General features: G+C 40.1%; 4 protein-coding genes across 4 annotated transcripts; all 4 read left to right on the top strand.

The window, feature by feature from the left end:
* The first annotated feature begins 837 nt into the window (after nt 1-837).
* On the top strand, nt 838-3,078 carry Bmcp (uncoupling protein Bmcp mitochondrial). Its single transcript, XM_064695560.1, has 5 exons — nt 838-1,019; nt 1,142-1,289; nt 1,602-2,018; nt 2,086-2,146; nt 2,213-3,078. Exons 1-5 carry the CDS (start codon nt 953-955, stop codon nt 2,435-2,437), a joined length of 918 nt encoding a protein of 305 aa, XP_064551630.1. The 5' UTR covers nt 838-952; the 3' UTR covers nt 2,438-3,078.
* Nucleotides 3,079-5,039: 1,961 nt separating this feature from the next.
* Nucleotides 5,040-7,952, top strand: LOC135437560 (transient receptor potential cation channel protein painless-like). The gene is made up of 3 exons (XM_064695534.1): nt 5,040-5,234; nt 5,294-7,156; nt 7,220-7,952. The coding sequence occupies exons 1-3, from the start codon at nt 5,040-5,042 to the stop codon at nt 7,562-7,564; spliced, it is 2,403 nt and encodes an 800-aa protein (XP_064551604.1). The 3' UTR covers nt 7,565-7,952.
* A 2,730-nt stretch (nt 7,953-10,682) lies between these two features.
* On the top strand, nt 10,683-14,677 carry sunn (sisters unbound). The gene is made up of 10 exons (XM_064695579.1): nt 10,683-10,804; nt 10,856-11,424; nt 11,492-11,615; nt 11,710-11,936; nt 11,996-12,545; nt 12,610-12,970; nt 13,031-13,449; nt 13,512-13,888; nt 13,948-14,081; nt 14,522-14,677. Exons 1-10 carry the CDS (start codon nt 10,763-10,765, stop codon nt 14,527-14,529), a joined length of 2,811 nt encoding a protein of 936 aa, XP_064551649.1. The 5' UTR covers nt 10,683-10,762; the 3' UTR covers nt 14,530-14,677.
* Nucleotides 14,538-15,764, top strand: LOC135437559 (vacuole membrane protein 1). Its single transcript, XM_064695533.1, has one exon. The coding sequence runs from the start codon at nt 14,538-14,540 to the stop codon at nt 15,762-15,764; it is 1,227 nt and encodes a 408-aa protein (XP_064551603.1).
* Nucleotides 15,765-16,165: the final 401 nt, after the last annotated feature.

Here is a 16,165-nt window from a genome sequence, read left to right as displayed (position 1 = left end):
CGCTCCTGATAAAAAATCTAATGTTATTTATAATATAAATAAATTGAAGCATCCTTACTTCTACTTCCGCGTTATATTATCAATTTTTGAGCGCACGTCTTCCCAACATAAGCTTTTGAAGCCAGATCTAATATGTTTGGAATATGTGCACGTTTTCTTGCGCAGACCTAAGCGCCGCATAGTTTTCCTTCCACAGGTCAAAAAGAACGGCCTCGAAGTAGGGGCTCCATTTAATATATTCCTTCCGAGATTTCGTTAATTTTAAATGTTAAAAACTGTGTGATTGTTACAATTTTAAAACTATCATTTAAAGTTACCACTTACCTTCGCAGCTATATCAGCTGTTTGTGGAAATGATTTTTTCATATTTTTCATAACAGCGATATGAAATTCGATTAATCATCGGAATAAACACGAATTATTCGGGGCGAATAACACAATTTTTTGAAAATGTGGAAAATGTGTTTTCCTATGGGAAAACGTACAGGACACTTTTTTGAAAAAAATTGATTGTGGAATTAGGCAAAACATACAAAAATTAGTGGTTGCGAAAAGATAATGTGCATAAGACAGAATAATATTCCCATATTCGATGTAATGTAAAAATAACAGCTGTATGTCCCCATTGTTGCATTTTATTCCAACGGTTATAAAAAGTTATGTAAATAACCGTTTTCTGGATTTAATTTGTTATTAAATTTCCACCTGCGTGTAACCTTAGAGTTAAAAGTTTTGTAGGAGTGTGTATAATTGCTTATATCGATAAGGAAATACAATGCAAATGTATCGATAGTATCGAAAATAGCATACAATCAAATCGATTGTTCTGCAGGCCACTATGTAATTTTCCGCGAACACGGCATGTTTGTTGCGTGACTTTTTTGTTTGTTAATCTAACGAGCCGGGACCTACGAATTGCAACCACTCAACAGGTGCAATTGTTGCTGTGCTCATGGCTGAAGTCAAGGATTGGCGGCCGTTTGTGTATGGCGGCCTGGCGTCCATAACAGCCGAGTTTGGTAAGTTAATAGAGCCGATGATTTGTGCATTTTGGTTATTTCCAAAAAAAAAAAAAAGAAAAAAGAACCTGGTGTAAACAAACATTGGTCTCATGCGCATGCACATGTCTATTTATATGCAGGCACATTTCCAATCGACACAACCAAGACCCGTCTTCAAATTCAAGGACAGAAAATCGATCAAACCTTTTCGCAACTACGATACCGTGGCATGACAGATGCATTTGTAAAGATCTCAAGGGAGGAGGGACTGAGAGCTTTGTATTCAGGGTGAGACAACGCGAATGCGCCAAGTCGAATTCAGTCGAAGTGACCCAATAACGTGCAAGTTGCACACACTCATGTGCGTGTGTATAAAACTGTTTTGTATGCACATTGATAACGAGAGACGGCGCTTAAAAACGCTAACTAAATGAAATATAAATCGTCTCGTGTTATAATCCGTCAAGTTTTCATCGCACGAAATGGCCAGTAAACTTTGGCCCTGCTTGATGATAAGCGCGAAAGCAACCCCTTAGACTTTGTGTTCATAAACAAATGTGTATTTTTTTTTGATAAGTAATTCTTGTTCTTGTGTTGCAGCATTTGGCCAGCGGTGCTGCGACAGGCCACCTATGGAACTATCAAATTCGGCACCTACTACACGCTTAAGAAGCTGGCCAGCGAACGTGGCCTGCTGATGGACAACGACGGCAGTGAGCGTGTTTGGAGCAACATCATTTGTGCGGCGGGAGCAGGCGCCATTTCATCGGCCATTGCGAATCCCACGGATGTGCTTAAGGTGCGCATGCAGGTGCACGGCAAGGGAACCGATCAACTGGGCCTGCTCGGTTGCTTCAAGGAGATATACCAATATGAGGGTGTGCGCGGACTCTGGCGTGGCGTAGGGCCAACGGCGCAGCGAGCCGTGGTTATTGCATCCGTTGAGCTGCCAGTCTATGACTTTTGCAAGCTGCAGCTAATGAGCGCTTTTGGCGATCAAGTTGCCAACCATTTTGTGTAAGACCCAAACGCAAATTTCCAATTTGCTAAACTAAAGAATTTTACTAATATCCTGCATTTTCAGTTCCAGTTTCATTGCCAGCTTGGGCAGCGCTGTTGCCTCGACTCCAATTGATGTGATTCGGGTAAGTGAAGAGAAGTGAAGCGCGTGTAGATCCAAATATTTAAAAATACAAATAATTTTGCCATAGACCCGCCTAATGAATCAGAGGCATGTGACAGTGCTGAACGGTGGCTTAGCTACTGCAGCTGCATCACCGGCGAAACTTTATAGTGGAAGTCTGGACTGTGCTGTGCAAACAATTCGTAACGAAGGCCTTTTTGCGTTATATAAGGGATTTATACCGACTTGGGTACGCATGGGCCCCTGGAACATCATATTTTTCATCACATACGAGCAGCTGAAGAAATATTAGCATCGCCGAGGATCGAAGGCATCAAGTACAAGATGTATTTAGCATTCAAACCAAAAATAATTTTTTTTTTAAATAGGAACATATTTGAAATGAAATCAAGTCAGGGAGTAGCCACGAAAGTGCCTGTTGCATGTTGACTATCTAATAGCCAGAATGAACCTCCTTTACGGATGAGTTCATGTAGGAAAAATGTAACGACAATTGAATTAATTTGTGTATGGCCGCGCGCATTTAAGGTATTCGCATTTTAATCAAGCTTTATAAAACCTCTAGTCTTTAAAATGCTATTCAGTTTCTTATGAAATTTCTTGTATTTCCCGTTCTCAGCTCTATATTTGTAAATCGCATTTGGCCGAACGCATTTAGGAACTTATATTGTAATCTTAAGGAAAACTGTGACAAACACTAGTTTAATTTAGCTCTTCATTTGGCATATTGTTAGTTGCAAGTTTAGTTTGAAATTATATTTTAACACTCATTTCATATATCAAAACAATTTATTGAATTAGTTCGAAATTCACACGAATCTTTGCTGTAAATATGTACATTTAGTAATATATATATATATTCATATTCGACATACCAAACAACGATATGTTCACGAAAAACAAATAAACAGATCGATCGAAATCTCAAAAAAAGAGATTTATTTTATTTGTTGTTGTTGCAAAAATAACATTAATTTCGATCAATATAACAAAGTGTTTAGATTTGACAATACATACATGCATACGATAATTTGTTGTAACCATATATATATATTTTATATATAGTAGTAAGTGAAATAATCTCGACTCCTTATATTCAGACATAGAGACGAAATCTTTTCTGCCGTCCACGTCGCTTAAAGTTTTTTTTATGAATCAACCATTCTGAGCCAGAACATTTCTTTGAATTTGCTCGATATCGCTCGACTGAAAGTATTAAAGTATTGCAAATGCTGGGTTTATCTTTATATATAAAACTGTTTATCGTGACTGACTGACTAACTGACCGATTAGTGATCAACCCACAGCCTAAGCCATAAGAGTTTGCAAGCTAATAATTTGTTACTTTAGTTACCTTTTGAATTAAAGGTGCACGTTAAGACGGGGTTTTGGAAATTCCACCCGGAAGTTGTGGAAAAATCGAGAAAAACGGATGTATGAATTTCAAAACACTGGAATTTGACTATATTTTTAAATAGACATGGAATTCAAGATAGTATAGGTAATTTTAAATTTCTCACTGGTGGAAACTGCATGAGAAAGGTATATTTAAAGTTCTAAGCACAAAACTTTCTACGGGCAAGGCCGGGATATATATGTATATGTGAATATATACAAACATATCGACTAATAAATACACGCATATATACATAAACTAGCGGGTAAAACCCGGCCTTGCCCGTAGTACGTATAAAATAAATTTTCTCAAAAGGCTTTGAAAATAATTTTGAAACTGATCGGACGGTAAACAAATAACTTTAATACAAACGTTTTTCGCTAATTAACCCCTGTTCTGGGTGGAATTTCCCAATTAGCTAAAACACGTATTCATTAAGATTTTATGTACAGCTTTGAACATAAGTTTGAAGCAAATCGAACAAAACTTAAAACTTGACCAAAAAATCTTTGAATTGCACATTCCACTGAGAATTTTGAATTTATTTTGCGAAAAATTTGAAACATCTCAATTGATTTTTTATGTAAATCAATGGAAATGAATTTGAGGGCGAAACGTCAGCCACCAAATCTCTGATCCCCATTTCCACCAAGAAGGAATGCATTTTTAGAAAAGTTAGAAACACCCCTCAAATGAATTTGAACAAAGATCTTTGAAAATGAGTTTTAGACCGATCGGATGGTAAACAAGAAAGTTTCATACAAACGTTTTTCGCGATTTTCCCACACATGTGGGTGGAATTTCGCGAAACCCTGTCTTAATGTGCCCCCACATCACATAAGGTAACTGCAGTGAAAATTTCAGCTTCCTGGCTGTGCGTTGATCTCAGTCAGTCAGTCAGTCAGTCAGTCAGTCAGTCAGTCAGTCTGTCAGTCAGGACAAACAGTTTTATATATAGAGATACAGATGATGAGATTCGCACAGTGAGGCACTATATAAAGCACATTTACAAATAAGGCTATCAATAGATAGGAATTAGGTTAAAATATATTTGCAATAAAAAAAAATTGTCAAGTGATCGATTGATGACCCCTTTTTTTACGACCAGCCAAATGTATTATTATTCCGACTTGCTCTGCGTAATATACAATTATATATAATATATATATATAGATTATGGGCTTCTGCGGTTTACTCAGTTTGGAAAGTAAAATTGAGTATATTCGTTTTGTGTAACGTCCGCCCGTCTGCCGCCACTAAGGAAACTACTTTTTCTCCTACGTTCACTAGGGGAACCATGCAATTTGATTTACCCCTTTGTCTTGGAGCTGGGATCCCTGTGAACAGAGTAATGCGCAGTCGGATGCAGCCGGCTCTAAAGTTCATCTCTTTACTGATAGGGGCATTACTCATATTTATCCGAATAAGCATAAGTTATTATATCGGAAACTATATGGGCTGCGTTATTTCAAAAGCACTGCTCGAAGCATATTGTGTCATGGATTTGCAGCAGCAACTGGGAAGGGCTTTAGAGCAGCGGGATTCGCGAAGGTTCGAAGAGGCCTTAAGGTTAGGCGCCAATCCCAATGAGTACGATGTCTTCGGAATAAGCATCTACGAGAAATCGCTGTCTACCGCTGGTTGTGTAGAATTTATCATTCTCTGTCTGCAGTCAGGATGCAGTGTATTTTATGTAAGTGGGAAGGATTTGGAAACTTTCTTACCTAGAACTCATTAAAATGTGACTTTTAGATTAACCAGAAAAATCAGAAAGCAGCCATTAACTATTCTGTTGATTCCACAGACAGTGAGCATGTGAAGGTTCTACTGGAGCATCAGGGAGTTCCGGTGAATCACAAATACAATAATCTAACGCCACTTAATGCCTTGGCAAAAAACCTAAGCAGGGAGAATGCCAGCCAGACGATGGAATGTATAAGAGAGCTTCTACGATACGGAGCCTCGCCCAACATTCCAGATGATAACGACATGACTCCGCTGCACCGTATTCTGCTGAACAGACAGATCGGGAACCAAGAGAAGGAGGCAATGGTTCGTTTGTTTCTCAACGTAGTTGATATAGACATTGACAGCTACTGCGATGGCGAAGTGCGGCAGGAACTGCAGGAGCAGATGCCCCATCTAGTGCTACCCGCAGTACGGGATGCGAGTGGGAGGGATGATAATGATATCCACGGGCAGCTTCTTCGTAAACTGCGCAATGACAACGTCGAGCAGTTCCAACAATTGTTGTCCAGCTATCAGGGTAATAAATTGGAGCTCCTTGAGGAATGCATCATATGCAGGAGCCACGAAGTGTTCGACTGCCTTCTACAAACAGACATTGATATTAATGAGAAATCGAAAGTATATGAGAGGACACTTGTTGAGATTGCCACAGCATACGGCAACTTTTATTGTCTCGCAAAGCTGCTGCAGCATGAGAAGCTAAGGCTGTCCCCAAACCTGGAGCTCCTTCATCAGCTCATCGGGAGACTGGGTGAGAAATCGGAATATATCAGCTGCGACTATGTAGAGTGCTTTAGGCTGATTCTGAACAGCAGCCATGTGAACGTCAATGAGGCGGATGCAAGTGCCAGGACACCACTCCACTATGCTATACTATATAACAATGAGTTTGCCGTGAGGGACCTGCTCCAGCATGGGGCCTACCTGGGCGCGAAGAGCAAGTTCAAGGAAATTGCCATACAGGGCATTAGGCCGGAGCTACTGGAGAATCATTTTGATGAGTGCATAAAAGTTAACGAAATGAGTCGTGCCGATAAATATTTTGCGATAATTCTGGACTACACTAATCTAAAGCTGCCAACCGATATGAGATCGGATATGAAGCACTATGAAGTGGAGAGTATTGTCGCTATGGGTGAATCAAGGAAGCTTCGGCATTTACTTAATCACCCGCTAATCAAGACATATATTACGATTATGTGGCAGAGCATATCTGTACTATTTCACTCCTATTTTTGTGCTTCCTTAATATTTAATATTTTCGCAATAGCCAACATATTGCTACATTTTTGTAATAGTCCTATAGTATCCATCTTTAGTGTACTCTCTCGGATGGGTATCGGATATTTTGTGGTATGTGAGCTGATTAATTCAATTTTGAGTATCGTATTTTGGTCGACTGGCCGAATTTTGAATATTGCACACATCGTGATGCTAGCCCTTAGCGACATTCTGGAGAGTAATCCTCCGACATATAATACCCGTATTTTTGCAGCATTCACAATTCTTTTGATAGGCCTCAGACTAACCAAACTTCTAGGCTACCTGCCATACTTTTCTCTATCCACGCACGTACTGATGCTCAAAAAGGTGTCCATTAGCTTTTTAATGAGCTTCATACCATACTCAATCTTGATTGCTTCTTTTGGACTATCTTTCTATATACTGAACTTCCATAATTTGTCTGAGAAAAATGTCTTTGAAGCCATCTTCAAGACAATTGTCATGTCGACGGGTGAATTTGACGAAAGCAACTTGGATTATCAAAAGAATTTCTTCAGTTGTGTGCTCTTCATATTGTTTGTTATCTTTATTTCGATAGTGCTGATGAATTTATTGGGCGCCTTAGCATTTGCTGATACTCAGGTATACCACAGAAGAGGACTCCGATATGTTCCATACTATAATTAATCTGGTTTTTCTTTATAGGCTATCAAATCCCAAGCTGAAGTAAATAGTCTAATTTGCCTGGCTAATTTGCTGAGCTGCTATGAAGCATTTCTCACTAAGCCCTGGCGACGCCATGAGTCCTTGCGCAAGCTTTTGCATCGTTTAGTAAGAATCAAATATACTAGCATACCACGGACGGTATTCGTGTCTCCGAATAAAGAAGATATTCCCAAGGCAAACAATATTCCCACTAATTGTGTGGAAATGGAGCCATTAACTCGATTAAACAATCCGCAAGATCAGTTCGATTTATGGTTAAGCTATAAAATGGTTACACCGATGCTTCAGATTATTGATCGGAAAGCGAAAGCTGATCCAAATTAATATTAATAATGATGTTAAACATACAAATATTTAATACATTTGATTATCAATTTAAATGTTATCTATTATTTTTTCACCGACAACTACGGCTTTTAATTTTGCAATAATTCCATCTATTGTGGTTTCATTTTTTATTTTGTTGAGGGTTGTGCCCGTTATTTTTGATTTAATCAACTCTATGGCAATTTCCTCATAAGTTCCCTTTGTTAAGTTGACAAGTCTTAATGCCGTTAAGAATTTTTCAAGACGGATTTTCTTTCCGTCAAATTCTGGGTCTGCTTGTGCAATTTCCCTAATATATGCCCTCTCGGCAGCGGCTGTGTCAACCATTATACGGCTATTTCTTTCTTCACTTTCGGGTAAAATATCTTTGGAATCCAGTGTTGTAACAGCAGGGATTGTTAGATTTGTTAAATCTTCTTCTTCTAATTGAATATCCTCAGTCCGAGCTTCAAGGTTTTCACCGAGTTCCAACTTTGCAGGTGTATTCAAAATAGAAGGTAGTATTAAATTTAAATTATGCTTGTCTTTAACTGTTTGTATATTATTTCTCAGTCCTATTAGCAACCTTGACGTTTCTGACCAATGTTCATTGGTTAATACATCTTTATGTTGATATATCAATAATCGAGCTTCGTTAAAGCTGTCGATCAATGTTATGGAGTGCCCATTAACTGTATCTATATGCGTTTGTCTATTTTGTGTTAGACATTTATACGCTTTTTCAAATGTCGTTTTAATATTTTGGATCCGCTCAGAAAGTTCTGGCCATTCCATAATATTGACAAGCTACTCTGTTTTTCAAGGTTATTCTGGGATATTCTTACTATTCATCATACTGTGTGTTCATTATTATTTATTTTTTATTTATTTAGTTTAATTGGTATCTTATAGTTATTATGATATTGTCAATTATGATTAATCATTGTTGTTTGTGCTGTGCAAATTTAAATTTTGTCCAAGTCATTTGCTCGGCTCATGAATCTTTTCTTTAGGCATTTGTTATGCAGTTTATATATTTTATAAAAACAATTTGCACACATTATAACAACTATGATTACCAAATTAATATATTTGTTAATTCTAAATCTGTGTTGTTTGATTCAACTTTATTTATAACGTTAGCAGTGGAATCCACTGACTTAACGTCTAATAATCCCATTTTGGAGTTCTGTTCAGAATTATGATTTGATTCAATTAGAAAATCTTCGGAAAACTTACTTATTGCATTACTATTCATAAATAGAACATTTTTCCTGCCTGGCTTTTTTTCTCCTGGCTTTAATTTGATTCAATTTGTTTTTTTTTTTGATTTCTGATTAAACTGACTGAACTGAAAACTTATTATTTTTTTTTTTCATTTTAAAATTTCAAATTTATTTGGAATTTAAGATTTGGATTAATTTTTTTGCTACTGGGTAATTTACCCAGTGCCTGAGACGTGTAAAAATTTTTTTTTTTACATAGCAACCTGCCTAATTTTTTAGTTTGGCTTTATGGGCCTCACTTCTGATTGGGCAAAAGATTTTCTGCTCAATTTTCCATAAATTGTTTCGATAATATAATATATAGTATATATATTTTAAAATTATTGCTGGTGTCTGCTGTTCCTGTTCTTCCGCGTCAGCTGGTCATCACCAGTATGGTTGCGCTGACGCTCCCTTCGAAGGCGCAAGGGGCGGGGGTGCCTCTCGCGCTTGTTGATTTCTCAGCTGCTGTTGTCCTGGGCCTATGGGCTCAGGCGGAACCGGTGCCGGTCTTCGCACAGGTTACTGCCTTACCAGGCAAGTCGATCTGCAGTGTGGGCTGTCCAGAGGTCCAGGGCAATCTGCTGGGCATTGCTTGACGTACTGAGGCATTTTGCTTTTGGGAGGTGGTGTGGTTATAGTTTTGTCATTAACAACTTTAATATTTTTGATATTCACTGAGTGAGTATGTGGTGTAGGGTTTTCTTTTATCTGTTCCAGCTGTTGCTGATAAAAGTCAAGCATGGCCTGTAGCCTTGCTGTTGCCTTCCACGGTGTGTTGGCCTTGGGTGAATATAATTGCCACTTAATGTGAGCAATTTCTTTATTCAATTTTTTAACCCGGCCACCGCGACCCATAACACTCACTACACTCTACTCACTCAGCTTTTTTTTGGTAATTTTTGTTCCGCCTTTGCTTGTTGTTGTTGCCTCCTTCGTCCTCTTCAATAGTTATAGTTGTTTAAGTCTCGGCTTTTATGTTGTTGTTGTTGCTCTGACTGCTGTTGCTAGTGTTGTTGTTTTAGTTGCATATTGTTTTTATTTCAACATGTTCGTGACACTTGTCACGGTCGCCATGTTATAGTAAAGCATAAGAAACACACGTCTTGTTTCGTTTGAGGTTTCGTTGAGAGTGATTGCTCTCCTTTATTCAGTTTATATCTTAGGCTTATTATATGGAATATTCTGAGGGAGCTCTGCCGCTAAGAACGTCGGCAGAGAGAGAGAGAGTTGCAGTACATATGTGCCTATGTAGTTATGTATATATACATATATGTATATGTACAGATGGTACATACTCAAGAAGTGCTTACGCTAGCGATCTCACGCTGCGGCCAGTCCGCATAAGTAACGGATCCTATTACTGCACTTATGTATATTTATGTTTGTATAAACATAGCAACAAAGTGTCGTTATGTTATGAGTTGTTACTCTTACTTTTAAGTTGGGCATATGACCACTTGTTATATTGTATACTCTACAATACTGTGGTCATATGCTCATTTGGCATACAACATACTACAAAACACGAAAAACTTAAATGTATGAATTTCTGTGACGCCAGATCGCCACATATGTAGCATATGTATATGCCTGCAATTATTCGTTTATATTGCGATAGATTCAAATACGTTACCAATTATCGCAATCCTTCCAATCGTCACATATGTAGCATATGCATATGCCTGCAATTATTCGTTTATATTGCGATAGATACAAATATGTTATCAATTATCGATCAATCTTTCGATTCAACATATGAATTTCTGTGACGCCAGATCGCCACAATTATTCGATTATTTTGCGATAGATTCAAATACGTTATCAATTATCGCAATCTTTCGATTATAATAGCTTATCGACATATTGCCGTCCTTAGTCAAACTAACGGATTTTGTTGGCGAATCCGCTTACCTTGTTAAAGTGTTTTCTATCACGTATTACATTTCTGATGGATTTCCTGACTGCGCTATCGACGGGCGCTTCCGTTGATGTAGGTGAATACCTTAGACCTGAACAAGTAAATAATTCCAATGCGTTTCAGTATGTGACAACGGAGTACATGTGCAGCTTTATGCAAGCTGTAGCCGCCAATCCAAGCAATTGGTTGGGCAGAGTTTCGTATGGCTTTGTCGGGCAATGCTTCAGAGTGCTGGGCCTGAAGTTCAACATCAGCGTCGAGGCATTCCAGCAAACGTATAATCATCCGTATCGCGAAGACAATCTAAATTACATATTCAACGTTGTGCCGTTCGTACTGAAGAACGTCGACGCGTTTTTGGATCAGCTGCCGACGTCGTTGGCAGCGTGTGAGCGCCTAGCTTCCCAGGATAGACCAAGCTCGTGCTTAGGCAGCGAATTCTATGATTTAGTAAATCCCGTGCTCTGCTACTTGCGAGTGGTGCGCGTCTGGACAATGGTGGTGCTTGGTATAACAGATAAATTACAACTGAAAGACAAGGAAATCGACCGTTTTCTATGCGAGCCCCTGGCAAGAATGTCCTTCAGCTTGCTTCGAGGCCTGGCCAAGCTGCTGCCCGACTATGGCCAAAAGTTTGAGCTGCTCAAAGATAATTGCCTTAGCCTTGCCGTGCTCGCACGCTATGGCATATTGTAAGCTCAACGGCTCACGATCAGATCTCTTCTACTTAATATATATATATGTATATGTTTTTAACAGCTACGAAGAGACTTGTCAGTTTATACTTACGCCCATGCTGGACATGTTTGAGGAGCACTTTCAGCTATTTTGTGGGGAAACAAAATCTGCTCTGAACTTCATCTATTGGATTTTTAGATGCGAGGTAAAGGAACGTGCTTCGTAAATTACAAAAGCCTGTGATGAATGTTCTCAATAATTGTGCAAATATATGATGCCATCTGTATGTCTTTCCTCAGATGAGCAATAAGGACAGCTATATTCAGACATACCAGTTTCTGGAAATGATGTTGGATAGATTTGAGGTTGGACAGCAGCGCGATGCATCGGGTAACCTGTATTTGCGTCTGTTCACCAATGAGCTGATCACTGAAAAATACCTGGGAATTCAATTTGAGATGCTCAAAGTGAAAAACTCGAATCCTTTACTGCGCGCAACGCTCCAATATTTGCAGACGCTGCAGCGGCAAGTTTGATTAATTTCTACTGGTTAATTGCCCACATAGTAATTGCCTTTATGTTTAGTCACCTGGTCAGCACAGAAATCTTTCCACGTCGCTTTCTGGAGCAAATCTTGTTGATATTGCTTGACGTTTCAAATGCTTCGAATTCGGTTTGCTCTTTGGCCGCAGAGCTATATGTAACATTATCCCAACGCCAGTATCAGGAACAGGAGCTCTTTGTGCACATCATGGAAACGTTTATAAAGACGCAGAGTAGCGTACGAAAGTGGCGCAGTTATGAGCAGTTCATGTCTGTTCTGCAGAGCTATCTCAAGAAGCTGATAGATCACTTTCCGGCTATGCAGCACTTCAAGTTCTACATAAATGTGATTAATGCGGTAGATGTGCGCGAAGAGCTTATCCTATTTACTGCTCATGCTGCATGTGCGCTGTTTGAGCTTTACACAGTGCATTATGCTGAATTGGAGATAGCCCGCCAGCAGGTGCACAAGCTGCTGCGTCAGTGGCCAAATCTTGTTCAGAGCTCTGCCGAGCGGCCAAAAATTCGCTCTGTGATCTATGGAATCTACAGTGCAGTGGATTTTGAAGCTGTGGCACAGCACAAGCCCAACGTGAGTTTGTCGTTAATTTAATCACAATCTTGAAATGAAATTAATTAATTTTTTTTTTTGGCAGCTGATTTGTGCTTTGGAGAGACACTGCTTGAATATCTTCCTGGACGATGAGACGCTTAGCGAGTCCGAATACTCAATACTCTTCCCGAACATCTGCCGTTCGATAGAGGCGACAGGGAATGAGCATCTACTGGTAACTGCGGCGTTAGCTTTGCAAGACCGATATGCTGAGATATCTGTGAACTTCATGGGCCACGAGCAGGCGGAAATTCAGCCCGAAATGTTGCAGGACTATGGTCAATGCGTACGATGTCTTTATGCTCTGCTCAAACAGAACAAGCTGCGCGGCCACCAGGTGTGCGATATGTACCAAACACTAGCTATGCAAATGCTGCATATAGTTGTCGCCAACGAGCACTTGGGTAGGTCAATCTAATCTATATATTCTATCATGCTCTTATCTTCCTCAAATATCCGTGCAGGTCTTTACGGCTACGAGTGCTTGGCCTTAATGCTAGTATTGTTGCATCGGGAACGTGAAGAGCTGGAAGATATGCGCGAGCACGAAACGAGGTCCATGCAGCTGGCTGAGATGTTGCGAGATGTGTGCGTACGCAAACTATGCAACATTTTAGACAATCTGGCACTGGCCAAATCCCTGTTTTGTGCCATTGTCGTGCTGCAAGTTGGACTGCAGCATAGCCTGTCGTTGAACGCGCTCACCTATGATACGTTGTTGACACAACTCTCCGATTCAACGCTTGCTATGAAGGCACGCGAAAAACCACTGACTTTAGGATACGTTCAGGAAATGCACTTATGCTTTCGTCAGTTACATGAATGTGAGCTAATTGTCTTGCCTACCAATCGCATATGGAAACCGCTGCTACAGTACAAATTAGTAAGACAAAATAACCGCTGAGACAAAGCATTGTCAAAGTAACAAAACTTCCTCTTCTGCAGCTAACAATAACGCCGGATTATATAAGCCCGGAGTTGGAGCAGCTAATAGTTGTGCTTATTAAACGACATATTGTCACTTACGCTCGTAACCTGTCTGTCATTCAGCTGCACGTTTGCAATGAGCGACCCAATAAGCAGCGCGTGACAGCTGCAGTGGCTGCCCATATGCGGCTTGTGGATGCACATGCTAGTCCGAAGGACGCGTGGTTGCTGAAATTACACGTATTTAACGCATCTCTGCAGTTATTGGTGAATAGGTTGTCCGTGCGGCGCACAGAACCAGCCGCCACAAAGCCACGTAATCATCTTTTGCCACTGCGTCATTTGCAGTCGCTGGTGAATACGCTGCGACTCGAAGAACCCCATTTTATTATTATGTATGCATGTGCCCTGTACATTTCTCTATTATCTATAATTAAATTGTATTTCCGCACAGCGCTCGACTGCTTAGCAGCCTAAAGGGGAATGCTTTCGCTGATGTCGATACCCAGGAAGTGGACAAGTTTATAAAGCAGATTAGCGCATACAAATACCGTTGCGAAGATGAGCACGCCAAGGCCGTAGCTGATGGTGAGCTACGGACCGGATTGAAACCTCAGCCGCCGGGTCCCATGACGATGTGGCAGGCAGAAGCATTCACTTATTTAAAAGATAATGCAAACGAAAAGGATTTCTCGCTACAGCAGCTAGAACCGACTAACGACAATTAAACACTAAACTTAATAGATAAGAAGACTTTCAATAATCATATATGTATATTATTCTACATTTTTGTACCCGTGAATATTGTCTATTTTTAATATAAAGTTCGCGAGATTTGGATATTAGTGTCAGTTGAATTGCAGGGCGAACAGAAATGGTCAGCAAGCATAGAAAAATAGCTTTTACTGTTTATAAATGATGTTGAAATGATCTGATTAGGTGTCCGCGTCATATACTTCAAGACATGCTCAACCAGTCGTCAGTAAGAAATTATAATATTATCAAACAATTTGTTTTCCTGCTTTCAGTGAGATGAGAAATAGGATGTCTTCCAATGCTGAAGCTTGTACAGCTACTTCCCTTGCCATTGATGCAGTATGTGAAGCGGAACGCTTGGAGCGTAAATCTCTGGTTCTATGGCGGCGGCCATTGAAGACCTTAAAATATAGCATATTGGAGGTGCTTGTAATGCTGCGTAGTCTTGGAGTGCGACTGCTGGATCGACGGTTTTTGGCCAGCCTGATGATCTTAACAATTGTCTATAAGATGCCGGGACCTCATGCATCCTATATGCAGCTGTGCCGAAAAAATATGGGCTTCACCGTCTACTGGTTGGGTCTGGGTCTGCTGTCCTCGGTGGGCTTTGGAACTGGACTGCACACATTTCTGCTATATTTGGGACCGCACATTGCCGGCGTTACATTGGCTGCCTATGAATGCCAGACATTGGACTTTCCAGCGCCGCCCTATCCGGAGCAAAAGATTTGCCCAAAGGAGCCATTCATCCATAAATTGCCAAACACATGGGAAATATTGTCTAAGGTGCGAACCGAAACGATGCTGTGGGGCGTGGGCACCGCCCTGGGTGAGCTGCCACCCTATTTTATGGCCAGGGCATCACGTCTCTCTGGCAAGAACCTGGATGAACGGCAGGGATCTGCCGGCAATCTGAATCTATTTGATAAAAGCAAACTTCTTGTGGAGCGCGTCGTCTTGCGCATCGGTTTCTTTGGCATCCTCTTGTGTGCCAGCGTGCCAAATCCGTTGTTTGATCTGGCTGGCGTGGCCTGTGGCCATTTTCTGGTGCCATTTTGGAAGTTCTTTGTGGCCACGCTCATCGGCAAGGCCATTTTTAAGTCGAATATACAGCAGCTGATCGTCATTGTGGCCTTCAGTGAGGATTTGGTCAGCGTTCTGATTGATGCAATTGGCCAAGTGCCATTGATTGGTGCCAAAATCGAGGCCCCCATCCAAAGCCTCTTGAATTCCACCAAGCAGCGTATGCACCGCAAAGCGAACTCCGATGATCCGTTCACTGGCCTCAGCCTGGTGGCACACCTCTTTCAGCTCCTGGCACTGGTCATTGTTGCCTACTTTGTGGTCTCGATGCTGGGCGGACTGGCCCAAAGGCGTTGCAAGCGTCTGCAGTTGCAGAACAGGGAAAAATCTGCTCAGGAATGCCAAACTGACAAAGCTGACAATAAGATCTTAACTGAGACACACAAATCTTCGCCAAAAATTGAAGAAAGTATCCAGGAATTCAAAGACTAATCATAATTCATATACTATCCATACTAAAGCCTAATTAGAATTTTGGAATATATAATCTGATGGTGCCTGGGTTCCACATAAATGGCAACATTTGGAGTTTCAAATAAAACATTTAAATCAAATTTGTTGTATTGTTTATTTTTCAGTATCTTTTTAGTTTTATTTTTAATTTGCGTTTCTATTGTTGGTTTTCCTTCTTAGATTTGTTTTTTACTTTTATTTTTTATGTAATTCAATGTCATCATATTTAATATCCATTGTACATTTACATTCAACAGCAATTTAACACAAAGCTAAGCATTTACTTAATGCAATCGTTTTGTTTTTTTATTTGTAATATTTGAATTGAATTTATTTGTTAATGCATTTCATTCGCTTATAAAAAATGAAGCTACAAATTG

Source organism: Drosophila montana, unplaced genomic scaffold (genome assembly GCF_035044405.1).
Source record: "Drosophila montana isolate Dmon_TW-CO22-7 unplaced genomic scaffold, ASM3504440v1 contig_3829_1, whole genome shotgun sequence".
Lineage (NCBI taxonomy): Eukaryota > Metazoa > Arthropoda > Insecta > Diptera > Drosophilidae > Drosophila > Drosophila montana.
This window is presented reverse-complemented; position numbering and strand designations above follow the sequence as displayed.

Bases quoted from the DNA above. Each gene is read 5' to 3' on its own strand.
- Bmcp (XM_064695560.1), top strand. From the start codon at position 953: ATGGCTGAAGTCAAGGATTGGCGGCCGTTTGTGTATGGCGGCCTGGCG. The intron at 2,019-2,085 runs GTAAGACCCAAA...CTGCATTTTCAG, and splicing joins CAAGTTGCCAACCATTTTGT to TTCCAGTTTCATTGCCAGCT. The intron at 2,147-2,212 runs GTAAGTGAAGAG...ATTTTGCCATAG, and splicing joins CTCCAATTGATGTGATTCGG to ACCCGCCTAATGAATCAGAG.
- LOC135437560 (XM_064695534.1), top strand. From the start codon at position 5,040: ATGGATTTGCAGCAGCAACTGGGAAGGGCTTTAGAGCAGCGGGATTCG. The intron at 5,235-5,293 runs GTAAGTGGGAAG...TGTGACTTTTAG, and splicing joins CAGGATGCAGTGTATTTTAT to ATTAACCAGAAAAATCAGAA. The intron at 7,157-7,219 runs GTATACCACAGA...TTTTCTTTATAG, and splicing joins TAGCATTTGCTGATACTCAG to GCTATCAAATCCCAAGCTGA.
- sunn (XM_064695579.1), top strand. From the start codon at position 10,763: ATGGATTTCCTGACTGCGCTATCGACGGGCGCTTCCGTTGAT. The intron at 11,937-11,995 runs GCAAGTTTGATT...CTTTATGTTTAG, and splicing joins TATTTGCAGACGCTGCAGCG to TCACCTGGTCAGCACAGAAA. The intron at 13,450-13,511 runs GTAAGACAAAAT...CCTCTTCTGCAG, and splicing joins CGCTGCTACAGTACAAATTA to CTAACAATAACGCCGGATTA.
- LOC135437559 (XM_064695533.1), top strand. From the start codon at position 14,538: ATGTCTTCCAATGCTGAAGCTTGTACAGCTACTTCCCTTGCCATTGAT.